Source organism: Otolemur garnettii, unplaced genomic scaffold (assembly GCF_000181295.1).
Source record: "Otolemur garnettii isolate 467f Iridium unplaced genomic scaffold, OtoGar3 scaffold00050, whole genome shotgun sequence".
Taxonomy (NCBI): domain Eukaryota; kingdom Metazoa; phylum Chordata; class Mammalia; order Primates; family Galagidae; genus Otolemur; species Otolemur garnettii.
This window is the reverse complement of record NW_003852445.1, coordinates 7,848,340-7,860,682: the sequence shown is the minus strand read 5'-3', so window position 1 is coordinate 7,860,682 and position 12,343 is coordinate 7,848,340. Positions and strand designations below refer to the sequence as shown.

At 42.3% G+C, this 12,343-nt stretch overlaps 1 protein-coding gene across 2 annotated transcripts in view; it reads left to right on the top strand.

The window, feature by feature from the left end:
- The window catches only part of INO80 (INO80 complex subunit), a 148,807-nt gene that overhangs the window by 71,518 nt on the left and 64,946 nt on the right, over positions 1-12,343 (top strand). For both annotated transcript variants that reach the window (XM_023514274.1, XM_003791734.3), the window contains 2 exons: positions 1,552-1,692; positions 9,449-9,674. In XM_023514274.1, the coding sequence (XP_023370042.1) occupies positions 1,552-1,692; positions 9,449-9,674 (367 nt within the window). The remainder of the gene's footprint in view (positions 1-1,551; positions 1,693-9,448; positions 9,675-12,343) is intronic.

The following is a 12,343-nucleotide window of genomic DNA, read 5'->3' as shown; positions in this document are numbered from 1 at the left end:
GGCATCACAGCTCACAGCAACCTCCAACTCCTGGGCTCAAGCCAGTCTCCTGCCTCAGCCTCCCAAGTAGCTGGGACCACAGGCGCCCGCCACAACTTCCGGCTGTTTTTTGGTTGCAGCTGTCATTGTTGTTTTGGCGGGCCTGGGCTGGATTCGAACCCACCACCTTAGGTGTATGTGGCTGGCACCTTAGCCACTTGAGCCACAAGCGCCGAGCCATGAACATTTCTTACTTAAAATCTTTCGTATGAAAGACTGTAATCTGAAACTTAACATGAGCTGTGAAGTTTAAAATATTTTTTGACACAGTAGTACAAATGATTTATATTTCGTTTTTTAGGGGAGAGGACAAAATCTCACTGTGTCACCCTCGGTAGAGTGCTGTGGCATCACAACTCACAGTAACCTCAAATCTTGGGCTTAAGCAATTCTCTTGCCTCAGCCTCCTAAGTAGCTGGGGCTACAGGTGCCCACCACAATACCCGGTTATTTTTTTGTTGTAGTTGTCGTTGTTTAGCAGGCACAGGCCAGGTTCAAACCTGCCAGCCCCTGTGTATGTGACCAGTGCCCTAACCATTGAGCTATAGTCACCAAACCAATAATTTATATTTCTGAGTGATTGTCAGAGGAACTAAAAAGATATTATTTTCTGTTTCTGACCACTTGTATTGATGTCCTGGAATAAATATATAAGACAACCACCCCAAAAGACCTGTATTACACTATGTTGGAACATGTGATACTTAACTGCTTTAAAGAAAACTTTAGGGCTCCGTGCCTGTAGCTCAGTAGTTAGGGTGCCAGCCATATATACTGGGGCTGGCAGGTTCCAACCTGGCCCATGCTTGATAAACAACAGTGTCAACTGCAACCAAAAAATAGCTGGGCGTTGTGGCAGGTGCCTGTAGCCCCATCTACTTGGGAGACTGAGGCAAGACAATTGCTTAAGCCCAAGAGTTTGAGGTTGCTCTGAGCTGTGATGCTACAGCACTCTACCAAGGGCCACATAGCGAGACTCTGTCTCAAAAAAAAAAACCGAAAAAATAAAAACTTGAGAAGGAAATAGTGTTGGTCTGCATTGTTTATAACTCAAGATGTGAGTTTGCATCCATAGTATAACAGATGAACCAAATTTCCCCCCACGTTTACACGTAGTACTTTGTCTAATGAAGTTTTACTCTGCCAATTAATGATTGGCACTATCTCTTTCAGAAAAAGAAATGATAGCTGCTTAAGATAAACCACAGTTTATCAAAGATAAAATGTATAGCATACTACAGGAAGAACTCCTGTGTCTCCAATATAAAATACTGTGTCCTGGCCAGGTGCAAAGGCTCACTGTAATCCCAGAAATGATAGCTGCTTAAGATAAACCACAGTTTGAAATTAACATGGCATTGACTGTTATATATGCTTGGTTCTGATTAGTTCATTGTATATTATAATTAATAATATTCACTAGGAGTTAGATATTTAATATGTAGCAGTTTTTCATTTTGTTTACATTAAACATAATTGTGATTGTCACTAATTTGCTTTTTTATTTTGTAGTCTCTTGTTTTCAGCAGCCACTGTAAAGCAGTGAGTGGCTACTCAGACCAGGTCATCCATCAGCGGAGATCAGCTACCTCCTCGCTTCATTGCTGTCTGCTCACTGAGCTGCCATCTTTTTTGTGTGTGGCCAGTCCACGAGTAAGTGCTACAGAAGGGAAGAGACAAAATAGATGGAACCTGGAATAAATACACCAATTTTCAGGGGATTCATTTCTTAAACAGAACTATTTTAAGCTGAACTTTAAGAAACATATCAATATTAGTATTCAAAACAGAGCATCCCTGGTTTTGGCCTTCTAAAGCTTGTACTTTCTAACTCAGAATTATTGATTTGAGAGTAGTTGTATGGGGGATATCAGTGGCTCTCAACTATGATGAGAATAATCCCTCTGGCAGGTAGATTATTCACCTGCATTGAGGTTTTTGAGGAGTTTCATAGGAAGGGGCCATATTAAGGAGGAGTGATTTGATCTGGCCTTATCACCTCAGTACAGTCTCTAAATAACCAAAGGAAGCACAACACTACAGCATCAGAAAACTTCTCAGTCTGGTGTTTTCTCATTTTCCTAAGCAGCCTTGCATGGACTATAGTTTACAAGCCTATTCTATCTGAAAATAAACTATGGGCAGTTGTACTCTTATTTATAGACTTGTGACTATTTTCTCTTTCAGTTGTTATTTTGAGCAGCTGTCTGGATCTTTCCTAATACCTTGTTTATCAAAACAGAGTACTCTTGCAATTGCTACAGGCATCACTATCCACCATTAACATGTTGGAGTTGTTTATTTTGCTTACATCTTCCGATTATTTCCCATCTTTGTTGATCAAAGCCAGGCAAAAGATGTTTTGTTGCATCCATGAAGAAGTATGTGAAGGGAGAGTGGCAGAAAAAACATGGGGGGGAGTGGGCAGAGGGAAGGAGGGAGAGGGTGGGGGTCAAGGTGTGTGACACACATCTTGGGGGCAGGACACAGTTGTAAGAGGGAATTCACCTAACAAATGCAGTCAGTGTATCCTGGTTCTTTATACCCTCAATGAATCCCCAACAGTTAAAAAAAGAAAAAAAAGAAAAAAGATGTGGGCATATTCTGTGGTCAGAGCAAATAATGAATTTCTGTCTTCCCAGCTTGTTGTTTCATTTTGCTCCAAGCAGCAGCTTTTAGAGGGAGCTGTAAGAGTTTGACATTTTTTATCCTTCTTTGTTTTTATCTAATTTCTCCACTCATCGTAGCAAGTCTACTGTTTCCTGGGGGTTTTTTGGTTTGTTTTTGTTTTTGTTTTTTTTGAGACAGAGCCTCAAGCTGTCCCCCTGGGTAGAGTGCTATGACATCACAGCTCACAGCAACCTCCAACTCCTGGACTCAAGCAAGTTTCCTGCCTCAGCCTCCCAAGTAGCTGGGACCTCAGGCACCCACCACAACACCCGGCTGTTTTTTGGTTGCAGCCGTCATTGTTGTTTTTTTGGTGGGCCCAGGCTGGTTTGGAACCTGCCACCTTAGGTGTACGTGGCTGGCGCCTTAGCCACTTGAGCCACAGGCGGTGAGCCTGTTTCGTGGTTTTAAAGAAGAAAGTACCGTTTTAGTCTTTCTTGTAAATAATTTTCTATCATTTATTTTTATCAGTTTGCATCCTTTATTATCAAAAGATGGAATCTGATAGGAGATACAAGGAAAGATGATGAATGGAAATGAAGTATTGACTCCTGTATACCTAGCTTTCTTTCTGTAGGTCCAGTGCTATATGAATGTAATTCTATTTTTTTTTTTTTTTGAGGCAGAGTCTCAAGCTGTTGCCCTGGGTAGAGGGCCATGGCATCACAGCTCACAGCAACCTCAAATTCTTGGGCTTAAGCAATTATCTTGCCTCAGCCTCCCAAGAAGCTGGGACTATAGGCGCCTGCCACAATGCCCAGCTATTTTTGGTTGTAGTTGTCGTTGTTTGGCAGGCCTGGGCTGGATTCAAACCCGCCAACTCTGGTGTATATGGCTGGTGCTTTAGCCACTGAGCTACAGGCACCAAGCTGTGAACATAATTCTCTTATAGCCATTGACTTTGTTTAGTTTATATTAACTATCCAGAGGTATTTAGATTTTTGTATGTATCCTAGTATTCTAAAATATTCTTGGTTTTAGAAACTTAAGTTTATGCGGAAAATCACTTTTTCTGTTTTTTTTTTTTTACTTCTTCCTCCTGTAGTGTTCTCTTGCCCCCCATGTAGCTAGGATCACAAGGTCCGGCTATTGTTTTGTTGTTGTTGTAGAGACAGGGTCTCAATCTGGCTCACTCTGCCTCAGCCTGGCCTTCAGCTGGTCTCGAATCACCTGCCTCGGCTTCCCACAGGCCTCCCACAGCGCTGGGACAACAGGCATGAGCCACCATGCCCCAGGAAATCACTTTTTCTAGGAAGCATCTGAAGCCTAGTTCTTCCATAGAAAACAGGCTTCAGTCTTCAGGGTAGCATGGTTGGTTTTGTTCTCTTAGTCTGATTGGTGTATAACAAAAGGCCTAATAAGAGGAAGTTAGATTTTTGAGAGCAATATACGTAGTCTTTTTCACTTTTCCTGTTCCAATGTTTTGTAGAGCCAATAAAAGTAAACTATTTTGGCCTATAATGGCATTTATTGACATAAAAATTTTTCACTTGTTATCACTCAGAGCTCCCCAGATCTCTAATGCCATCTACTTTCATGAACAGGCCCCTGGCATGGCACCTGTCACCCTGTGGTTAGGGTGCCTGCCACGTACAGCGGGGCTGGTGGGTTCAAACCTGGCCTGGGCCTGCTAAACAACAGTGACAACTAAGGAAAAAAAATATGCTGGGCATTGTGGCAGGCACCTGTAGTCCCAGCTACTTGGGAGGCTAAGGGAAGAGAATCGCTTAAGCCCAAGAGTTTGAGGTTACTGTGAGTTGTGACGCCACAATACTCTACTGAGGGCGACATAGTAAGACTCTGTCTTTAAAAAAAAAAACAACACTCTCACTCTGTCACATGTGCATGCCCCAGCTGTACTACTTTGGTATTTATTTCATTGGAGCCAGAAATCTAAGTTACCATCTTTGATGCTGCTCTTTTCCTAAAGAATGGTAAATGTTTTGAACTATAATAGCTGTAAATGTGTGGTGGCAGGAAGGATTACTAAAAAGCTTTTATTGCCTGAAAGCCTTCTCCCACATCCCCCCCTTTCTAACTCTTCTCCTCTCTTCATATTTGTTCAAGTTTCTTATAGCATGTGTTAAACCTGAAAATGGGACTAATTACCCCTTGACTATGAGGGCTGAAGAAACGTTTTAAATGTGTCTCAGTATTTCATACACATATACCCAGCTTTCACCATTCAGAGTCCTGGCGATTCGGATCAGTAGTAAATAAGGCAGCATTTCATGAGATAACCTTAATTACCTTATACGGATTTCTAACCCATCTGTGGTAGAGAGAAACTGATTTCTTTTGAACCCTTGATCATAGCCTTAAGTTAACACAAATTCATTTCCCAGGCACATGCTATAAAAATTTTAGGGTCAATTTAAAAAGAACTTCCTTAGTAGCAGGAAAGAATTATAGGAGTTGTTTTATCATTGGCTAAGGAAATAATTCTACAGAGTTAATAAACTAAGATCCTGGGAATTCATTTTATCAACATACTGCAGCGCTTAGAGCGGTTATGCTTCTTAGAGCTAGAGCAGGAAAATACATGTCCTCCAGAGGAACATACTGAATATTTGAGGAGGCAACCCTTGAAAGTCCTGAGGTTTCTGAGGTTAATGAAGCAAGAAGTGGACTAGCTCATGTGGGACTAGAGGTAGTATGCATTTCCATCTGTGGGGAGGAAAAAACAGTATGTCATGCTTCATCTCCCTCTGCTTTTAAAAGCAATCAGGAAAGCCACATGGAGTTAGCAGAATGAGTGGAGACTATCTAGGATAGAGCTGACTCATAAAATAGGATTTATTCTAAATAGACATGGACCTTTTTTACCCTCTTTTGGACCTCATGAGTATACTGCTTATGTACTAAAAACATGGCATTCTGTGATTTTTGCATATATCTCAATCCAGGGCTCCTGGCCAGAAATGCTTATCAAAACATTTAAAAATATTTCACTAAGAACCATTATTTAGCCCTGGACTAGGAAGGATGTTAGCAAAATGAAAATTGGAAAATAGGTGAAAGTTTATAACTGGAAAAGTTATTTTGTTTATAAATTATAAGGGTGCCTAGAAATGAGGCCTAGGCAAAAAACCCCAAAAACCAAAAAACATGCTCTTTATGTCCATGTTCTCCCTTTATTCCTTCATGTTGAGTTTCCAGTTTTTGACTTTTCACTTTGAGAATTTGGGCTCAAAGTCCTTTTCTTCCCTCGCCCCTCCCCCCAAATCAAAGCAGTTAAAGAGCATAAAATTGGCTAGTGTGAGTGTCCCATTAGAAAAGACTTAATGTGCAGATACTGTCTGTGGTTCAGTGGGTAGGGCACCAGCCCTATATACCAAGGGTGGCAGGTTGAAACCCTGCCTGGCCAAACTGCAACAAAAAAATAGCCAGGCGTTCTGGCAGGCACCTGTAGTCCCAACTGCTTAGGAGGCTGAGTCAAGAGAATCACTTAAGCCCAGGAGTTGGAGGTTGCTGTGAGCTGTGATGCAACAGCACTCTACTGAGGGCAATAAAGTGAGACTCTGTCTCTAAAAAAAAAAGAAAGAAAAAAAAGACTTAATGTGAGGTCAGAGGTGGTAGCTCACGCCTATAATCCTAGCACTCTGGAAGGCCGAGACACATGGGTGGATTGCTGGAGGTCAGGAGTTTTTGTTCTGGTTTTTTTTTTTTTGAGACAAAGTCTTAGTATGTTGCCCTCAGTAGAGTGCTGTGGCTTCACAGCTCGTAGCAACCTCAAATTCTTGGGCTTAAGCTATTCTCTTGCCTTAACCTCCCAAGTAACTGGGACTACAGGTGCCTGCTACAATGCCTGGCTATTTTTTGCTTGTAGTTGTTGTTGTTTGGCAGCTCTAGGCTGGGTTCAAACCTACGAAGCTCCAGTGTATGTGTCTGGCACCCTAGCCACTGAGCCACAGGCACCAAGCTGAGGTCAGGAATTTGAGACCAGCCTGAGCAAGAGCAAGACCCTGTCACTAAGAACTAGCTGGATGTTATGGTGGGCTCCTGTAGTCCCAGCTACTCAGGAGGCTCAAGCTACTCAGAGGATCACTTGAGCTTAAGAGTTTGAAGTTGCTGTGAGCTATGATGCTATAATACTCTATTAAAAAAAAAAAAGAAAAGACAATATGCTTTACCCTTCAAAATTATGCATGCTGTTTCAGTATATAGACCTGGTCATACTTCTGTAATCCATGGCACTACTTATTTAACTGTTTTCATAGAAGTATAGCTGCTTTTTTTTTTTTTTTTTGAGACAGAGTCTCACTATGTCACCCACAGTAGAGTGCTATAGCATCACAGCTCACAGCAACCTCAAACTCTTGGGCTTAAATAATTTTCTTGCCTCAGCCTTCCAAGTAGCTGGGACTGCAGGCACCCACCACATCACTGGCTATTTTTTTGTTGCAGTTGTCATTGTTTAGCAGGCACAGGCCAAGTTTGAACCCACCAGCCCCAGTGTATGTAGCTGGTGCCCTAACCATTGAGCTATGAGTGCCGAGCCAATACAGCTGCTATTAATTGTAAGGATCTGGGGCACATTTCCTACATGGGAAATGTCTACTCTGGCCCAGGACCTACTGGAATACTGCCAGTACAAGCCATAGCAAGAAGAGACCCAATTTTTATCCACCTACATTGTCTTTCAGTGTTTATTTTCCTGTGCTCAAGCATCAGTGGGAAAAATTAGTAAGCTGAAAGCAGGAAAACAAAGATGGTATGAGCTTCTCCTACTGTCTGTATAAACTGATTTCTATGGTGAACACTGTGTGGGTTTTGAACTCCAGGCCCAGTTTGCTGTGCCCCTCTGTAGTTTTCCATCTGGACCATAGATGGCACTGCTCCCTAGTAAACTTACTTCAGCTTCACGTACAAGCCAGAGTAGTTTATTTATTCCTTGGTTATTGGTAAATGGTGCTCTTTCTTGTGATCTTGGTACCCTCTTGTACTCAGGGAAGGCACCTGCAGCCACTTGGTCAGCTAGCTGGCTTTTCGTATTCTCTAAGGCAGTATTTTCAAGGCTTGGCTAAAGATGCTGGGGTGCTTGTTAAAAATATATATCTAGGCTCGGCGCCTATAGCTCAACCGGCTAAGGCGCCAGCCACGTACACCTAAGGTGGCAGGTTCGAATCCCCAGCCCGGACCCGCCAAACAACAATGATGGCTGCAACCAAAAAATAGCCGGGCGTTGTGGCGGGCGCCTGTGGTCCCAGCTACTTGGGAGGCGGAGCAGGAGACTCGCTTGAGCCCAGGAGTTGGAGGTTGCTGTGAGCTGTAATGCCACGGCACTCTGCCCAGGGGGACAGCTTGAGGCTCTGTCTCAAAAAAAAAAAAAAATATATATATATATATATATACACATATATCTATTGACTCCTCCTTCAGTCCTTCTGGATCAAGATTTGTACTTTTGATCTGCTTCAAAGGAGGCCCTTATGTATACTAAAACTTGATAGCCTATCACCCTAAAGATTGGTTGACGTAAAAATAGAATAGTTAAAACATAGCAAGCTAGAGTTTCCTGGGTACCTAACTTCCAAGCAATAATTGAACTTCCTTGCTAAGTCCAACCAATGTTTTATGTTCTATCTCTCTTATCTCAGCTCTTATGTCTAGCTCTAGTATACTCCTAAGCAATCAACTGCTGATACCTGATGAGTATCTCTTATCCAAAAATCCAAATTTCATAATGCCCCAATAAGCATTCCTTTAGAGTGTCATGTAGGCACTCAAAAATTTTTGGAGCATTTTGGATTTTGGATGTTTGGATTAGGGATACTCAACTTGTTATGGGCTTTTAGCATTTTTATCAACCTAGGCTTGGCAGATATTCACAGCCTCCACATTTTAACAAAAAGGTAGCCTTGTCTACCTCATCTTCCATGGCCTTCTTAATAGTTGATTTCAGAGCCATTTGAATACACAGCTACTTACTAGAGTGGGAATAGATCCAGGTAACTGAATAAGAATAAAACCTATGCTTCTGAGTTTGCAGGAGCCCCTTATCCATAGGAAAGGCATTTAGTGTTATTGGGTTGTACCTGTGTCAAGATAAGAATTTGTGCAAAATTCTAACCAGGAAATTTATCTGCTACTCTTTGGCAATTGCTTCCCTCCCAACTCTACTTTTCCCGACATACAGACTGCAAAGAAACTTTTCCTTATTTTCCATTAGTTTTGTCAGCACTTTGGTCAGAGAAGAGGAGAAAGAAGTCTTGATTTATTTTGGAGTTTTGCCTAAAAAGCATTAAAGATAGCTTCAAATACACTAGACCAATACTCTTTAGTTCCTTAATGATATCTAACTAGCTCCAGCTCCCTTTCTGTCATTACTGTATGTGTGTGGCTATAGAACTTTGCCAAGAATAATATTTACTAATGAAAGGAGGTGGCAGAGTGGTCAGATAATACAAGGTGGCCAAAAAGTTAATGTATAGTTTTAAATTGCACACAAACTTTATGGCCACTCTGTATATGTGTATAGCAGAATTATTGCTGACCTAGTATCTTGATTTATAGCTCTCTTTGGATCTTTATTTTGTTTACAGGTTCATGTTAGAAGATGTTGACCTTTCACTGGGAAAAGCTCACTGCATCAGCTGCCAGGGACAACTTAATTTGTCAGAACAGGATATTTGAAACCATTACCCTAAGAATTATCCATATTCGTCAAAGTTGAGGTGCCCAAAGGGGTTAGCACATATGGACAGTGTAAGAGCCATCTCATGTGAATGTTTCACTGTAGGTTACCGCAGTGCCATTGGACTCATATTGCAATGACCGAAGTGCAGAATATGAACGACGAGTTCTGAAGGAAGGAGGGAGTCTGGCAGCCAAGCAGTGTTTGTTGAATGGGGCCCCTGAATTGGCTGCAGACTGGCTAACTCGGCAATCCCAGTTCTTCCCAGAACCAGTTGGAGGACTGTGGAGCATCAGGCCTCAGAATGGCTGGTCTTTCATCAGGATTCCGGGTAAGTTCTCTATTCTCTTGGAATATGTTCCTGGTTTGTCAAGGGGAGAGCCAGGGAGCTATTCCATGTGGCACTTTTAGATATTTGAAATTCAGTATTCTTAAGGTTTTTATTTTCTCTTTTGCCATTAGTAATTTATAGTTGAGAATACTAGTAATTTGTGACTTGAATGGAAAGATAAATAAATGCTTTTCGACTTGTGCTTATAGCTGAAAGGAATGCCACTTAAGGAAAAAAAAGAAAAGTAGAAATGAATCTTGGTAGGAAAGGCTCCAAGTTGAATGAGTACAGTTGTCTTGTGCCATTGCCAGTGAAATGAATGAGAATGTCGCCACCGAAAGCCTAGTTTAAGTAGCATAAACAGTGTCCAGCATGAAGTACTAGAGATCTGGATGATAACAAGAGGAAAAATAGTGCATTTTGTGCCAGTATGCTAGCGAATTCCCAGACACCCTCGGATCAAGGCCAAGAGTTGAAAGGAAACTAGGTTTTCATCTTTCCTTTAGTTTTCATCTTTTCCTTTACTTTTAAGGAAACTGAACATAGAGGGTTCATAGGCTTGTTTTCTTTTATTATACCTGCTAGCAAGCTGGAGTGGTAGCTTAAAGCTACAGTGTTAGTTTTGGTTGTCCAAATTCTCTAATATCTTCTTTTTTTGTCTGGACAGAGTCTTACTTTGTCGCTCTCAGTAGAGTGCTGTGGCGTCACAGCTCACAGCAACTTCAAACTCTTGGGCTTAAACAGTTCTCTTTGCCTCAACCTCCCAAGTAGCTGGGATGACAGGTGCCTGCCACAATGCCCAGCTATTTTTAGAGATGAGGTCTTGCTCTAGCTCAGGCTGATCTCAAACCCATGAGCTTAGGCAGTCCACCCACCTCAGCTTCCCAAAGTACTAGGATTACAGGCATGAACCACTGCAGCTCGCCTTTGATTTCTTTTTTTTTTTTTTTTGAGACAGAGCCTCAAGCTGTCCCCCTGGGTAAAGTGCCGTGGCATTACAGCTCACAGCAACCTCCAACTCCTGGGCTCAAGCGAGTCTCCTGCCTCCGCCTCCCAAGTAGCTGGGACCACAGGCGCCCGCCACAATGCCTGGCTATTTTTTAGTTGCAGCCGTCATTGTTGTTTGGCGGGTCCGGGCTGGGGATTCGAACCGCCACCTTAGGTGCACGTGGCTGGCGCCTTAGCCGGTTGAGCTATAGGCGCCGAGCCGCCTTTGATTTCTTGATTGTATTCGTCTTATGGCCTATAATGGAAGTAAACTCAAGCTAAGCATTCAAAAGAATGCACCTGTTATTACTAAGAGATAATTGGATTCTGGTTTTTGAGGTCTGGTTTTTCCATTTAATGTTAACTTTGACAGGTGATAAGGAGGATGTATCAGCCTGTTAGGAGTTTTAGGAGTACTTTGAACCGGAAGATGCCTTTTTGGTTATCTGTAAACAGTATTGCATATGGACTTACAGCTGACTTAGAACACATGAAAGCAGTAGGTAAAGGTATATTGTTTGAATATGAAAGGAAATTTAAGCGTAAAGCAAGCCTATATGGAAATCACAGGCTCCTAGGTAGGAGCTGAGCACAGGAATTGAAAAAAGCAGGATAACACCTTATTACTTCTTCCTCCCTTCTTCATTCTGGCTCCTACGTTCCCAGTACAGGAGTAGAAGGCTTATTGCTGGCGCTGTGGGAATCTCTTGTGGCTTTTCCTGTTCTTTGAAAGAAAAATGGACCTTGTTTAAATAGCAGGAAGCGTCTGAGTTCTTTTTGCATCGATAAAAAGCACCAGCCTCACTGGCTGTTTACTGTGAGAACCAACCAGCTCCTCATTGACCCCATTGTGCTCTGTAGAGTAGCTTGGCCAGGAGGGCAAAGGGCTCACTGGAACCTGTATTTTATCTCTCCTTCCTCTATATTTTTACATTTGCTGATTCCCTGAGAAGGGTTGGTTCCATATTCCTTTAGAGACTCACCAAAGTCTACTGGGTCTAGGGCCATTACTTGGTAGCTCGCACTTGTAATCAGGGCCATTACTTGGTGGCTTGCACCTATAATCGTGGCATTCTAGGAGGCCTAGGTGGGTGGGTGGTTTGCCTGATCTGGCAGGTTGAGACCAGCTTGAGCCAGACCTTGTCTCTTAAAAATGCCTGTACTCCCAGCTACTTGGGAGGCTGTGGCAAAAGAATTGCTTAAGCCGAAGAGTCTGAGGTTGCTGTGAGCTATGATGTGATGGCACTGTATTAAGGGAAACCAAGAAGACTCTAAAAAAAAAAAAATCTGGGTTTTGCACGTTGATTACTTTTGTTTCCTTGGAAAGGGAGATATTATTTAATCTGTTGCTCTGATTTAAGTGCTATGGGCTGTATTTATTGTTGTTGTTGATATTGCTGTTTTGTCTCTGAACAGTATCTTAACACCGGACATTATGAACCTGTATCTAAATGAAAGTACTATAAGAGCCTACCTTAGGATTGTAGGAAAGTTTGTGAGATAGTAGGATGCTTTATTCGTTTTAATGTTTTTGTTTTTGTTTTTTTGAGACAGAGCCTCAAGCTATCCCCCTGGGTAGAGTGCTATTCATCACAGCTCACAGCAACCTCCAACTCCTGGGCTCAAGCGAGTCTCCCGCCTCTGCCTCCCAAGTAGCTGAGACCACCGGCGCCTGCCACAAC